At 48.5% G+C, this 15,289-nt stretch overlaps 2 protein-coding genes across 7 annotated transcripts in view; both read left to right on the top strand.

Moving 5' to 3' along the window:
* The window catches only part of CEP85 (centrosomal protein 85), a 34,236-nt gene extending 22,039 nt beyond the window's left edge, over positions 1–12,197 (top strand). For 5 of the 6 annotated variants that reach the window (XM_045545896.1, XM_045545899.1, XM_045545898.1 and 2 more), the window contains 6 exons: positions 3,560–3,712; positions 3,944–4,098; positions 5,171–5,264; positions 6,334–6,384; positions 8,572–8,679; positions 9,840–10,526. In XM_045545896.1, the coding sequence (XP_045401852.1) occupies positions 3,560–3,712; positions 3,944–4,098; positions 5,171–5,264; positions 6,334–6,384; positions 8,572–8,679; positions 9,840–10,301 (1,023 nt within the window). In that variant the 3' untranslated portion in view covers positions 10,302–10,526. Of the gene's footprint in view, positions 1–3,559; positions 3,713–3,943; positions 4,099–5,170; positions 5,265–6,333; positions 6,385–8,571; positions 8,680–9,839 lie in introns of all 6 variants that reach the window. The other variant, XM_045545897.1, reaches the window with a different exon arrangement.
* A 1,395-nt stretch (positions 12,198–13,592) lies between these two features.
* SH3BGRL3 (SH3 domain binding glutamate rich protein like 3) lies at positions 13,593–15,199 on the top strand. Its single transcript, XM_045545893.1, has 3 exons — positions 13,593–13,842; positions 14,441–14,608; positions 14,734–15,199. Exons 1-3 carry the CDS (start codon positions 13,795–13,797, stop codon positions 14,797–14,799), a joined length of 282 nt encoding a protein of 93 aa, XP_045401849.1. The 5' UTR covers positions 13,593–13,794; the 3' UTR covers positions 14,800–15,199.
* The last annotated feature ends 90 nt before the right edge of the window (positions 15,200–15,289 follow it).

Genomic DNA, 15,289 nt, shown 5'->3' with positions numbered 1-15,289 from the left:
CTAGTACTTCACCCTGTCTCTCTGCTCTGACTGGTATCCCTAAGTCTAGAATCTCATTTGATTTCTCCAGAGAATAAACCTCTAGTCTCCTGTTGGAGAAGCCCAGAGTGAGGGTGGTATCTGCTAACTTGGATATAGACTTCCAGTGAATTCCCCTATTTGTCAGATCTATGGCTGATACCTCCCTCCGTAGCTACCTGGTGCTTCAAGTTTAGAGGCTCTTAGGACTTGGAGGGGCACATTGTCATCCATGTTGTCTGTAACTCCCATTGCACCTCTGTTCCAAGTCACTTATCCCCTTATCCCCCTCTGTTTGTTTATTTTTCTTATTTATTTATTTTTTTGAGACAAAGGCTCACCCTGTTGCCCAGGCTAGAGTGCCGTGGCATCAGCCTAGCTCACAGCACCCTCAAACTCTTGGGCTCAAGTGATCCTCCTGCCTCGCCCTCCCAGAGTGCTAGGATTACAGGTGTGAGCTATCATACCCGATGTTTACTTTCATCTTTTGTTTTTTTGTGTTTTTCTTGAGACAGAGTCTCACTGTGTTGCCCAAGCTACAGTGCCGTGGCATCAGCCTAGCTCACAGCAACCTCAAACTCCTGGGCTCAAGCGATCCTCCTGCCTCAGTCTCCCCAATAGCTGGTACTACAGGAGCCTCTCAAATCACATTGAGTGCCATGATGCCTGGCTAATTTTTCTATTTTTAGTAGAGAGGGGGGTCTCGCTCTTGCTAAGGCTGGTCTTGAACTCCTGACCTCAAGCGATCCTCCCACCTCGGCCTCCCAGAGTGCTAGGATTACAGGTGTGAGCCACCGCGCCCAGCCTGTTTTTTGTTTTGAGAAAGAGACAGGATCTCATTCTCTCACCCCGACTGCAGTGCAGTGGCATCATCATAGCTCACTGCAGCACTTGAGCCTTGCTGGGCTCAAGTGATCCTCCCACCTCAGCCTCCTGATTAGCTGGGACTACAGGCATGTGCCACCACACCTAGCTAATTTTTCTTATTTTTTGTAGAGATGAGGTCTCACTATGTTGCCCAGGCTGATCTCAAACTCCTGGGCCCAAGTAGTCCTCCCACCTCTGTATCCCAGTGTGCTAGGATTATAGGCCTGAGCCATTGCACCCAACTCTTTGGCCCATCTTTTGAAAACATGTTGAAATCTTTTGTAAACCTTTTGTTTCCTCCCCTGTTGTCTTTTAGATTAGCACTTTTATTTTCTTCCTGTCATTTTTAAGATGTTTTCAAAAAGGGAGAAGAGATATTAATAAATACCTGTGTTCAGTTTACCATTTTTTAAAATTCAAAGTTGTTTATCAGCATTTTTAGTAAGCTTCCCAGATGATTCTGATGCATATGAAAATGTGAAAATCACTGGTTCAGAGCTTTACAGGTACAGATTGGACCTAGGGGTAAAGCTTTTGGCTGATTTTCAGGGATCTTTCTTAGTATTGTCATATCTTTGCACTAAATTAGGCCTGTGCCTCCTCTTTGACATTAGTTGATCTGCATCACTCTCTCTGTTCTCTCTTGCTTCCTCCAGCTTCCTTCTTCATAAGCCAAAAAAAGCATAATAATAAAGAAATAGTCTTCATTCACCAAATCTTCATTGAGTACCTGCTCTATGCCAAGCATTGTGCTGTGTGTTAAGGATATGATAATTAGCAAAATGGACACAGCTCTTCCTCTCAAGTCTTATTAGCCCTACCAGATGATTGCTTGGCTTTATATCAATATAGTGTTTAGGGAAGAATGTATTACCTTTCTCACCAGAACAGACCAGACTGGTGATATATCTTTCAAGAAGTTATGTATATACTATTGCAATTCAATTCTGGTACAGACCACCTGGAGTTAGCATCAGACTCCAGAGGTTTAAGGGCACAGTCCCCAAGAAAACTGTTTATTTCAGATGCCAACTGCAAATCTTGGGGTCCCCAGGCTACACATATTTATGACCAACTGGCTATAAATCTGTAGGTTTCCATGACCTCTTGAGCTTCAATAATTCCCTAGAATGAGTCACAGAACTCAGGAAAATGCTAAACTTGTGATTGTTGTTTTATTATAAAGCAGCAGTCTCCAATCTTTTTGGCAACAGGGACCAGTTTCATGGAAGACAATTTTTCCACAGTTGGTGGGGGGTGAAGAGGGAATGGTTTCAGGATGACTCAAGTGCATTACATTTATCGTGCAATCAAAGCTCTCTGCTAATGATAATCTGTATTTGCAGCCACTCCCCAGCGCTAGCATCACTGCCTCAGCTCCACCTCAGATCATCAGGTATTAGATTCTCATAAGGGAGCGCACAACCTAGATCCCTTGCATGCACAGTTTACAGTAGGGTTTGTGCTCCTATGAGAATCTGATGCCTATGAGAGTCTCAGAATCTATGAGATCTGGCAGGAGGCGGAGCTTATGCAGTGATGGAGCAATGGGGAGCACCTGTAAATACAGATGAAGCTTCACTTGCTTGCTGGCCAATCACCTCCTGCTGTGTGGTCTGGTTCCTAACAGGCCATAGACCAATACCGGTCCACGCCTGGGGCTTGGGGACCACAGTTATAAAGGGTACTATTCAGGACAGCCAAATGAAGAGAGACATTGGGTGAGGTCTCGGGTGATCCTGAAAGCAGAGCTTCCATGCCCTCTCCCTATGGAATCAGGGCATGTAAACACAGCACATTTGTGTGTTCACCAACCAGGAACCTCCACTGATCTTTGGTGTCTAGAGTTTTTATTGGAGTTTCATTTATGTAGGTATGATTGAACTCAAGGTCCCTTCCATTCCCCCTCGCCATAGTAGAACAGCCCCCATTCTGAGTCATCTTATTAGCATAAATTTATTTATTTTTTTTGAGACAGAGTCTCACTCTGTTGCCCAAGTTAGAGTGCTGTGGCGTCAGCCTAGCTCACAGCAACCTCAAATTCCTGGGCTCAAGAGATCCTCCTGCCTCAGCCTCCCGAGTAGCTGGGACTACAGGCATGTGCCCCCATGCCCGGCTAATTTTTTTTCTTTATATATTTTTAGTTGTCCAGATAATTTCTTTCTATTTTTTTTAGTAGAGACGGGGTCTCGCTCTTGCTCAGGCTAGTCTTGAACTCCTGAGCTCAAACTATCCACCTGCCTCGGCCTCCCAGAGTGCTAGGATTACAGGCGTGAGCCACCGCACCCGGCCTTATTAGCATAAATGTACTCATGGTGGGCTCTGGCCGGCTCTTGTCCTGTTACTCAGGAAATCACAAGGGCTTAGAGGTTACCTCCCAGGAACCTGGGACAAAGTCCAAACAAATTCTTTATTATATAACAGAAGCACTGTCAATTTTAAAACTGCCTGAGGAGACGTTATTCTCTGCCTTTGATTGAAAAATTGAAGTTTGTTATCTCTGCAGTTTATGCCCTAATCCCAAATGGCAAAATTTGATCCTCTTCCTGCCTTCATTGTAGTAGAACAACATTCACAGCTCCACAGGCAGAAGCAGTGGTGAATTCAACAAAAGTTGATGTTCAAGGTCCTAGAGGAGTGAATGGAGAGAGACTCTTAACATTTCTTTCCCTAGGTCAAGGGTCGTGATAAACATATCAATAATTTGAAAAAGAAATGTCAGAAGGAATCAGAACAGAACAGAGAGAAGCAGCAGCGTATTGAGACCTTGGAGCGCTACCTGGCTGACCTGCCCACACTGGAAGACCATCAGAAGCAGAGTCAGCAGGTAGCAGCAATGTGTGGGCATACCTGGGGCAATCAGGGAAGGGCCAAGTAGGGGAACTTCTTCAGCATCTGCTGTATGCAGTTACCCTGTGGCTTCCTGAAAGGAAGGAGAATCCCAAAGCAGTCATGTCCAGATTCACATCTGTCAAATTTGCAACTGGTTTGCAAATTTTTTGAGGTAACCAAACTCTTCCTTGGCTTATTGACGGAAGCATGGGATCCTGTCTCTCAGCTTAAGGATTCTGAATTGAAGAGCACAGAGCTGCAGGAGAAAGTGACTGAGCTGGAGAGTTTGCTGGAGGAGACACAGGCAATCTGCAGAGAGAAGGAGGTTCAACTTGAAAGTCTGAGACAGAGAGAAGCAGAATTCTCCTCCACTAAACATAGGTAAATACTCCTGTGGGATTGAGGAAGGGAGTGGAGGGGAGGGCTAGTTTCTGGTCCTGGCTAGCCAGCTCACTTATCTGTGTAACTGGGTGACTTGAGAAAATCATTTTACTTCTCTGAGCTTCCTTTTCTTTGGACTGTGAATAATAGGAAAACTGCTTATAGGCAGGGAATGTGTCTTTGGGATGCAGTGGAGGCTTATTGTATCCTTTGGAAGGATCCAGCCCACTGCCTAGCACATAATAGTTCTTGAGTATGTATGTGTTCATGAAAGCACTTTATAAACTGAGAAGTTAGGTATCTATATATAATTTTCAAAAGTGGATACTGGTGCTGAGGACTGAGGGTTATTGTATTTTGAACCTAATAAGCTAAAGGCTACCAGGAACATCTGTTTGTCCTCAGCCCTAGGGATTGCTCTCTAGTGCCATAACAGGTTCGGAGAACAAAACAAGATGCTATAATGTACTCTCCGAGTGTCTTGGGAGCCTCTTCCATATTAATAGCAGTTTCTGAAAATAATGGCTATTCTTCAACAGCCTCTTGGACCAAATCCAATTTCTAATAGGGTAGATTGGATTTCTCATCCCATATTTAACCATAATGTTCCTGTTGTTTATCATAGCAGAGGGCCATGCTATAAGTGATTGTGGAGACCCATGGAAGGAGACCATTAGTTGGAGTCAGAAGTGGGGTTAGGGGACAAAGTTGGCTTTGCCCTAGACTATGTGTACCAAGAAAAAAGGAGCTCTTGTGTTTTCCAGAATTTCTAGAATGTATATGTATGTGACTTTTATAATCTAAATACATGTGATAAATGTTTATTTTTTAAATATCAAATCAAAGAATACAAGAGCCTTGGGCAGATAGAGAATTGGTGTCACATTGTATAGATTCTGGCCCCAAGGAAGAAAGCTAATATACACTGAGTGGCTTCTGTGTGGCACCCCTTACATTACAACAGCTACAGCTTGGAAGGGTTTAAGTGTCCCAAACATAAAATAAATAGCAGAACTCCTCAAAGCCAGATCTTTCTGACTTCAAAGTTCTTAAAGAGGCCACTGTCTTTCAGCCTGCAAGATAAACAGTCTGTGGAGGACAACAGTGGAGAAAGCCCAAAAGTGGAAATGGAGTCCTGGCAGAAGGAATGTGATTCCCTCCGAAAGGTGACTGAGGGTGTCCAGGCTGTACTGGGGGGGTAGGCTTGGAGAAAAGAGAAGATTCGAAGGAACTGTGGGAAGGAACCATGAATTCCTGGCCTTGGCCTACCTAGGATTTGCTACCAAGAGCTTTTCTTTCTTTTCTGGGAAGTTGTCCCTGTATAAGTTTGCATTTAGATATTCATCCTTATAACAGGCAAACTTTACTCATCTAAAATATAGGCAAAAGTAAGGGGAGGGGCATATGGCTCTAAACATCCAGACTAGATGACCCAAAATGGTGCACTAAAATGTACACTTCATTCATGGCTCAGGTCCATATAGAACCTCTTACACTGGGCAGAGTTCTAACCAATGAGGTAGCCTGGTTTCTCAATTCAGCAGAGAAGAAGGAATCAGGGGCCTGATGATGAAACTGATCGCAGGTTAGTAAAAAAAAAACCAAGAAATGATTCAGAGAAGCTGGGTGTGGCTTGTAGTTCCAGCTACTCGGGAGGCTGAGGTGGGAGGATCTCAAGTTCGACGAGCCCAGCGGAGGCCAAAAATCGTGAGACCTTGTCTCCAAAAAAGAAAAATGATTCAACAAACACCTGCAGTCTTAAAAGAAGTCAGACCTGTTCAGAGTCTCTTGTTGGAAAGACAGTATGACCAGAGTTATAATACCAACAACCATTACAGCCCTGGAAATGACAGTCTTCAATAAACTGGATTTTTAGTCATGTCCTTTCCCAAAGAACTATAATATGCCCTGGCTATAAATAAAATTGATTCCACTGGCCTATAGTCATTATGGTGGGTGTCCCCTCAGCCCCAGTAGCAGTCATGGGTCTACACTACATTCCTATACAAACATTTGTGATTGGAGCACAGAAGTGTGAAGGTAGTTTGCCAAGATTAGAACTCTGGGTTATATTTCTGTAGATAGAGCTAACTAGTCTTTACCCTGGTCTCACTATTAATGGGCTATTGCCAGTGGGGCTAATAGCCAGACCACAGATCCTAGTACAGCTCTTTGCCCTTTGACCTCACCATCAGCCCTATGCTTGCAGCCTTCCATGATAACTTTGTCTTTCAGATTGTGGAGAAGCAACAGCAAAAGATGGATCAGTTGCGCTCACAAGTACAGGTAAGTAGGAATCCTTGGTACATGGTGGGTAGGACTTAATGATGGAACCTCTAGAATTTAGCTAACATTTAATTTTGTTCTCTGCCATGCAATTTGCTAGGTGTTAGGGATACAAGAAGAATGAGACCCGATCAGTGCTTTTCAGCCTTTTTAGGAGGATACAAGTATGTTACGAGTTTTGCACAGTACTATGAGAGCAATGCCCACATTACCCTGGGGGAGCACAGAAATGTCAGTGGGAGGAGGGGAGGTCAAGGAAAGGTTTCGAGAGATCCTGAGTTTTGAAGGGTAAGTTAGCCAGGCAAAGAAGAGGAGCTGGACAGGATGGTGTTGGAATTCCAAATAGGAGGAGCAGTATGATTAGGAACATGTAGGCGTGAAGCAGCATGTTTGAACATGGAACTGCAAGCAGTTTGATATTGCTGAAGTATTTGGTTTAAGGTGGTGAATAGAGACCTGGGCATTCTAGGGTATGGGAGGGCCTTGTGCTATGTCAGTTAGCTTTTATTCTTTAGGTAGGTGATGGGCATCTGTTACAGCATTTAATTGGGATGTGATATGGTTGGTTTTGCAACTCAGGCTTGAGTGTAGAAGAAGATTGGCAGCTTGGAGAGGAAAGACCAAGGACTGCTGCAGAAATTCTAGTGAGAGATAATGAGAGAACCTGGCATTAGCAGGGAGGAAATGTGAGGAGACAGATTTAAGTGACTTTAGGAGGTAAAATTGAGAGGAATCAGTAACTGACAGGATGTAGGGGTTGAAGAATAGGGAAGAATCAAAGATGACTCGTGGTTTCTATTTTGGGCCAGAGTGGGAGTGTCTCTTAATTGGGTTCTCCAAAAAATCCTGGGTAAAGCAAGTTCACCCAGGTGCTCTTTGTAAAAGTTTTCACACCAAAACACCTGAGATGCACTTGCTCTGAGGAACAACTGAAGGCTGCAGTCCTGCCTTTGCCATTATATGGGGTGGGTTATGTCTTTTTAGTTCACCTCTTTCAAGTCCTCTAAGGAGACAGTCAAGCCTGGTAAGCATTTTATATACCCATTTAAAAATCCCAGGTTTTTCATAGAGTTTCTAATGGATTTCAAAGTAGGTTTCCTGGAACTCTAAGGTTCTACAAAGGTTGGAAAAGCCCAACGTTTTAAATAGTACATTTATCTATGATGAGACTACTTAGGCAAATTAAAATATCAGGTGAATTTGCTGGAATTAGTTGGATTCATCATGAGCACCCTGGGTATTTCATGATCACGAGGTGTTTTGGCAGTTATATATTTTTTTATTAATACAAAATGGGAAAATATAAAAAAAATTTTTTACACTTTAGTTCAAGGCAGTTTCAAAATTGGGAGAAAATTATAATGAATAGAATGAGAGAAGCAGAAGCTAAAAAACAGAAATACCTCCCTCCCGCTAACCCTAACCACCCATACACACACACCCCACACATATACACACAACTCATTCTAGATTAGGTGCCTGTGAGTGTGTTCTACCCCTTTCCATGTCTGTCAAAAGCACTTGATACACAGTGTTGTCAAGGACACTTGACTGTTAACTCTTCAAAGACAGGGACTGTTTGGTGTTCTATTCAGTATCCTCAGTGCCTGTCATAGTAAGTGCTCAATAAATACTGAATTAAACTGAATAACACATTCCCTGTCCTCAAGAAAGTTATGTTTGGAGGGAGAAATCATGTGCACAGCCAAGTAGAATATTAAGCAGATGTCCTCATGAGCTATGAGGGAGTATGAATGGCAGGGTAGGATTAGGATGAATTGGATCTGATATGTAGATTGAAGAAGGCTCAGATGGGCCTTAGGGATTTCCTGGAGGCAGAGCAAAAGAGCAGCTTGAGCAAAGGAGAAGAGGAGCAAGCAAAGGCACCGAAGCAGTCATTGAGCGTGGCTACAGTGGAGGGTGAAATGAGATAACGGCTAGAAAAGTAGGAGCCAGAATGGCCTGGAAGGCCCTGCCGAGAATCTGGTGTCTATTTGTACATGGTCAAGGGCTGCAGGAGGGTTTAAGTGGGAAGTCAGAGATCAGGGCTGTTCTAAAATAATCTCTTAGAAGCAGTGTGGGGGTAAAGAGGGACTTCATTATATAGTCCAGGCCAGCACGATACGGTCTAAACCAGACTTGTTACCCCTGATGTGTTTTCCCTCAACACCTTGCCATGGGATTCAGAGCCTAGAGCAAGAAGTGGCTCAAGAAGAAGGAACAAGCCAGGCCCTGAGAGAGGAGGCCCAGCGGAGGGATGCAGCCCTCCAGCAGCTGCGCACGGCCGTGAAGGAGGTGAGCAGCATCAGCTAGGCCTCTTGATACTGTCTCTACAAACCTGATTTCTTTGTATGCCCTCCCCATTCCTACCCTCATAAGAGCCCCAGTGCTGAGAGGTCCCTACTGAGCTTTTTGGACAGAAGAATGGGAAGGTGTATTGCATCATCCTTTATATTAAAGGCTCTAAGCCTGTTTCAGAGGGTCTGTAATTACTCAGGAATATTTTTTGGATGTGGAAAGTCATTCTGTCTCCCTTTGTCTGCCTGTAGTCACAGGTTTGTGAGGTTGGGGAGGGAGGATTCAAGGAGACTGAGGATTTGGTGGTCCTCATGCAGTAAACAGAGCTGTCAGCAGGGGGCAACCAAGTTCACTGGCCAAGTGCCTAAGAAGGAGTCTCCTAGACCTGGGATTATCCCATGGCCCAGTGTGGGTGGAGAGCTGGGACTGGAGGAGGAACTCTATTCAGAGTTCTTTAAAACAGAATAAAAGTAGAGAGGGAAGAAGAGTGGATTAAGCTGTCAGGGAGAGGAAGAGGGACATACATGAATAGCTGGTCTCTGTAGTGAAGCCTAACTCCACTGAGGTGAGGGTTTGAAAGGCAAGACACATTCCTACCCTGGATCCTCCAGGCCCCCAGCTTTTTCAATCACATAGCCAGTGGCCACTAGCTTTCATATTGTCCTTCTTGCCCCCTTTATTCCTCTGATACACTGTGATCAGGCTGGCTGGTGGCCACTTTTGTCAGGGTGGCAGGGAGAGATTGAAACCAGTGTCTCCTCAGATTTCACAGTTCTCATTAAGCCTTCTCTAATAGCCTGGCTAACAGAGTTGGCTGAGGGACTGGTTTCAGATAGAGTTCCTAGGAAAGGGAGCATCTTCTCTGGTTCCTGAACAGAAACCTGGAGGCTGATGACTCAGAACATGGTTGGGGAGTGGCTTCTTCTCCAGTGCTGGAACCCTGTAGGCCCCACCTACTCTCAGGAGGAACCAGGCCTGATATTGGTGGTGGGGAGAGCGCCAAGCCTGTTGGCAGGGGTCACGTGGGGAGGGGGAACCCACCTGTGACTCATCCCCTCCCCTCCACACATATACATCCACACCATGCACACTCATACACAGATACTCTTCCTCTCCCTGGGCCTGAGTTGACGTGCTAGCCTATCTTATCTGCTCAGCTTTCAGTGCAAAATCAGGACCTGATTGAGAAGAATCTGACGCTCCAGGAACACCTGCGCCAGGCCCAACCAGGGTCTCCATCTTCACCAGACATGGGCCAGCTGGCACTTGAGCTGCACCAGGAGTTGGCCAATTGCCTTCAAGATCTGCAGGCTGTCTGCAGCATTGTGACCCAGAGGGCCCAGGGCCATGACCCCAATCTCTCCCTGCTCCTGGGCATTCACTGTGAGTCCTCAGGCCAGTCTGGGACCCAGGAAAGAGGAGTCAGCCTTCATTCTCTTCTCACTCCCATCCAACTTTCCCATTCTTACGGTAGTGTGGACAGGGTATATAGGCTTGGCCACTGCCCTGTGGAAGTTTATGTGTTTCTACAAAGTAGGTGTTCAGTAAACCTGTTTTGCAAACAGGCATCCTTATGGGGTATCTTCATACAGGACAAACTAAAAGTAGGCCTTCAGTAGCAAGTTACCAGCCCACTATCCCTAGATGCTTTTTTAAAGTGCCTTGTCCAAAGACCATGGGCTTCAGAGTACTGCCTATCTGCATGAAATTATCTCCCCACTGACTAACATTCTCTTGAAATGCTCTTCTCCCCAGCTGCACAATATCCAGGGACTCAGCTCGATTTGCAGAAGCCAGATGTGATCAAGAGGAAATTAGAAGAGGTTCAACAACTGCGTCGTGACATCGAGGACTTAAGGACCACCATGTCAGACAGATACGCCCAGGACATGGGAGAAAACTGTGTCACACAGTGAAGAATGCTGGGGGTGAGACACAGGCTGTATTCCCCTACACAAGATCTGGATTGCTGAGAGCCTAGTCCAGCAGGTTCCTGCCCTGACAATCTCTTGCCTCCTGTCTGCTGCTATTCCCAAAGAGAAGAGTTGGAGGGGAGGGAAGAACCTGCATCTGGGGTCCAAGGGCTGGTTAGGGAACTGTGCCTACCCTACCCCACACTGGCTTTGCCTTGTTGGATTACGTTTTGTCTTGTTATCTTAATTCACTCTTGAGGGTGAGTTACTAATTAACTTTTGCAGGTACAACTGATAAGTCCTCATAAACTGTTCCCGGCTCTAGGCTGACATCAGAGACAAATAGGCTGCTCACCTTTCTACTCCATCCTCTGGGATGGATCCATGTTCATTCCCACTCCATACCTTGGTCCTGCTGACTAGAGAGTTCATTAGAGGGGCCTGGAAAGGCTGAGTACCAGTAACAATGGCTGTTTTAGAATTCTCAGGTCCCATGTGCCAGCCTTCCTGGGAACTGAGCTGGCTTTCTGGGTTTTCTCAGGCCTGATCCCACTGCTTCTGCCTCAAGACTCTTGTTCTCCCAGAAGCCAGGATAATCTGCTCATTAGCAACATACCCACCAGCATTGGGGGGTCTAGGGATTATAGCCAGGGCTCCTTAATCTGCCTATCGTGCCATTTTATAGGAGACCCCACTCTCCAGCTGCCCTGGGGCCCCAGCCATGTGCTTAGCACAGCCCCATTCTCCAGTGTTCTCTGGCCTTCCAGGTAGCCCCCTTCGTGGGCTTTGAATGCAAACTTTTCTCTATGGTTCTGGGCTTGGGCAGAATTTTCCCCCAGTAGGCCACAGGGTAACTGTCAAGCTGCTTACCCCCTCACCCAGGGCTAGAGCCTGTGCCCAGCCTTCTGATCTGTGCCTCTCTTATGCTGGGGCGGTGTGGGAGAGGGGTGTCCTTTCCCTTTCCCGCTCTGGCCTCCTTGAAAGTTTAGAGTACCCAGTATAATTTAGCTTAGGTACAGCTTTCAGTGTTCTCTGGGTTTGTTTTTTGTTTGTTTGTTTCTCTGGGGCCTTTGAACCCTCTGCTTTCTGATTTTTCTTGACTCCTGGTTTTGGGAGCATCTCACAATTGTTTGTATCTGGTTGTTGGGCCAGCCTAAAGGCTCCTCTAGATCTGGAGCCAGGCCAGGCAGGGGCCATGTATGGGAGGGAGAGCACTCAGCAGTTCAGGAGCCCAGAGCCAGCCAGTACAAGATTCTTGGTGAGCTTTGGTCTTTTGGCAGGCAGCATCCTGGACCTCACGCCTGAGCCTGAATGAGGCTCCTTCTTCTTAAGTGTTTTTACAAGTTTGTGTTTTATTTATGGAGTGACTTATCCCTTCCATTCAGAGCAGCCCCACCCGGCCATCCCTTCAGCCTCTGGGCTCCTGCTTCCTAAAAGCAGAGCCGCCCGGCTGGTCTCCACCCTGTGTTGGGAGCCCAGCCACCATGCTCACGGGTATTTTTCCTCATAAAGTTTATAAACGGTTATTTATATGAATCTTTGTTATGTCAACTTGTTTGTATTGCCTATTTTCATTATAAAATAAAACATATTAACAAACTCCTTAGTTTTCCATGGCCTTCCATCAGCACCACCCTACCCTACCTCTCACTTTGGCTTATGGGAGCCAAAAGTGGGGTATTTAGCAAGTTCCCTAGCATGAGCAAGGAGGGACCTTTGGCAGGTCCAGCCTCATGTCCAGGTCTCTACCACTTCTGCTCCTCTGTTGTTCTGTGGGGGCAAATAAGATCTCCTCCCACCACTTTCTGTTGGGCAAAGCTTCCCTGAGTCATAGAGCAAATGTGTCACTGAAAGGAGTTTCAGCAGTCCTCTCAGGAAGTCAGCTGCCTCTGGGTTGCTGTGAGGAAGTGGCTTCCCCGAGCAAAGCAGGGTAGTGTTTGCCTCAGAGAGCCCTAGACTTGGAGGGACTTTTTTTTTTTTTTTTGAGACAGGGTATCTATCGCCAAGGCTGGAGTGCAGTAGTGCAATCGTAGCTCACTGTAATCTTGAACTTGGGTGCTCCTGGCATCCTCCTGCCTCAGTCTTGCAAGTAGCTAGGACTACAGATACATACCACCATGCCTGGCTAATTAAAAAATTTTTTTTTGTAGAAACGAGGTCTTATGTTGCCTAGGTTGGCCTCAAGGGATCTCCCCAGTAAGGTGCTGGGATTACAGGTGGGAGCCACTGTGTCCAGCCTGGGGGGACTTCTGAGAAGCATTGTGTCCAACCCCAGACAGCTAAGTCTCCAAAGTTGGGCTGGTTGCTGGAGTCTGTGCCCTCTGAAGCCCTGAATTCTTGCTGGCAGTAATAGCACTTTTGGAATGCCATTTGCAGCATGGAGTTGGGGTTGAGCTGGGGTCACCCCAAAACCAGAGGTGGATCTTTATCAAGGGCCAGCTCAAGCCCAGGCTTTCAAGAATCCTGATACCAGGCTCTCCCTCCACGACTTTCAGAGCTATCTGCCTCTCACCGCTCGAGGGTGTGGCCTCTGCCTCCTGCCATCACTATTCCTTGTCTAAACCTGCCTATCTGAGTGGAGAGGAACTTGAGGGAAAATCTTAAGCACGGGCTGCTCCTGCTTTGCTGTGCTTCCTATCCCTCAGGGTCAGTGGTGTGTATGGGGTGGGGGGTGTCACTTGGAGCAAGGTTTCCTAGTTTGGGGAACTTTGGGTTTGAAAACAGCCCAAACCTTCCAAAGCCCCAAGCTATTATGGCACCTCCTTCCGGAGACGAAGGATGGGGAGCTGATGCACCAAAGCTGGGTGAGGCCGAGCAGGACGCTTTTGCCAGACCCTCGCCCCTGCCCTCCTGGGCCTTTCTGCCATCTAGCTCCTCCCCAGCGTCACACTGTGGGCCCCAGACAAGGGAGAGCCGAAGGGGAGGGCGGTGCGGCTGCACAAGGGGCGGCCCTGCGTGGGACGGGTCCCCTGTACGCCGGGCCACAGAGGGGGGATGGGAGGGGGCCTCTGACGCGCGGGGCGGTGTCTCGCAGGCCCCGCCCTGCCTGCCCGCACCGCCCATTGGTCCCGACTGCAGTGACTCGCGGGCGGAGCAGGAAGGAAACCGCTCCAGAGCGCGGCGGCGGCGTCGTCTCCCGGCAGTACAGCTGCCGCTCCCGCCGCCCCTCCGCCCTTCGGCACGCCCGTCTGCCCGCAGCATGAGCGGCCTGCGCGTCTACAGCACGTCGGTCACCGGCTCCCGTGAAGTAAGTGAGCGCCCAGGCTGGCGCCGGGGGAGAGCGCGGGCCGTGTCCGGAGCTCGGGACCCGCCCCCAGCACGCGGGCGGGGCGGGGGGGGGCTGTGAGGTGCTGGGCTCGGCTCCCCGGGTCGGGGCTCGGCGGCCCATCCTGAGCGCCTTCACCGGGCATCCTGGGTCCTCAGCAGCCGCAGCATGAGCTGCCTGCGCCCATCCCCCATCACTCGGGCACCCATTCTCTGCACCCCCACTACCAGGCTGCCCCTGACCATGAACTCATCCTGCTCTTTCTCTCCTCCCCTGTGTGTCTGGGGCTGGGGGACGCTTACCAGCCTCCACCCAGGCCTGCCCTGCCTTCCCCTCGCTGAGCTTGATCCCACTTCCCTTCGTTCTGACCCCTCCCCATGGCTGGTGGTCCCTCTCCTCATCCTGCACCACCTCACGCCTGACTCACTCTCCAACTCCTAGTGGCCAGAACCCTCCCTAGAGTGTGTGTGTAGGGGGAAGGGGACAAAAGCTCCTGGTCACAGCCTCTTTCACCCTGCCCAGGGTTCCCCCCATAAATCCTCCAGCTGGTCCACTAACCCCAGCCCCCTTCTGCCCCCAGATCAAGTCCCAGCAGAGCGAGGTGACCCGCATCCTGGATGGGAAGCGCATTCAATACCAACTGGTGGACATCTCCCAGGACAACGCCCTGCGGGATGAGATGCGAGCCTTGGCAGGCAACCCCAAGGCCACCCCACCCCAGATTGTCAACGGGGACCAGTACTGTGGGGTATGGACTGGGGGCTTGGAGGTGGGAGGTGTTGTAGGACTCCAGCCAGGGTCAGACCTGCGACAAAGCACTTGGGCCACCTGCACCTGCACTGACTCCCCCTTCCCTCCCGTCCCCTCCCCCAGGACTATGAGCTCTTCGTGGAGGCCGTGGAACAAAACACGCTGCAGGAGTTCCTGAAGCTGGCCTGAGTCAGGCCGGCCCACGGTTTCCCCGCTGGACTCCCGTCACCACATTTTCCCCACAGTCCTCACTTGGCCATGAAAGACCTTGTGACCAATTCCCTGTCATTCCTAACCTTCTGACCTTGGAGTGCCTCCCCCACAACCCAAGCCCCTTCTCCCCTGTCTCTAACTGTAGCCCCTTCTCCTCCATTCAAAGGCAACATTCCTTACCCACTAGTCTCGGAAATTGTCTTAAACAACAGCCCCAAATGCTGGCTGTTCCCAGCCAGGCCTTGGGACTGCCACCCTGCCTGGCACTGGCTGATGGGCATCTCTGTTGGTTCCATTAGCCAGAGCTCTGCCAAAGGCCCCGCATCCCTGCCCCCAGGAGCACCCTAGAGACAATTAAATGCCCATTCCATTGGCACTGTGTCTGTTTGGTTGTGGCCTGGGCTTCCTGGGTCCCTGCTCTGTGTAAGGTTGCTAGTTGTGATTGTGCTGAGGCTGTGCTCATGGA

The sequence above is a fragment of the Lemur catta genome, chromosome 3, assembly GCF_020740605.2.
Source record: "Lemur catta isolate mLemCat1 chromosome 3, mLemCat1.pri, whole genome shotgun sequence".
Classification (NCBI taxonomy): Eukaryota; Metazoa; Chordata; class Mammalia; order Primates; family Lemuridae; genus Lemur; species Lemur catta.
This window is presented reverse-complemented; position numbering and strand designations above follow the sequence as displayed.

What these genes read in the sequence shown, in the direction of transcription:
- SH3BGRL3 (XM_045545893.1), top strand. Translation starts at nt 13,795, where the DNA reads ATGAGCGGCCTGCGCGTCTACAGCACGTCGGTCACCGGCTCCCGTGAA. An exon ending in CGGTCACCGGCTCCCGTGAA is followed by an intron (nt 13,843 to 14,440) that starts GTAAGTGAGCGC and finishes TTCTGCCCCCAG; the next exon opens with ATCAAGTCCCAGCAGAGCGA. An exon ending in ACGGGGACCAGTACTGTGGG is followed by an intron (nt 14,609 to 14,733) that starts GTATGGACTGGG and finishes CCCCTCCCCCAG; the next exon opens with GACTATGAGCTCTTCGTGGA.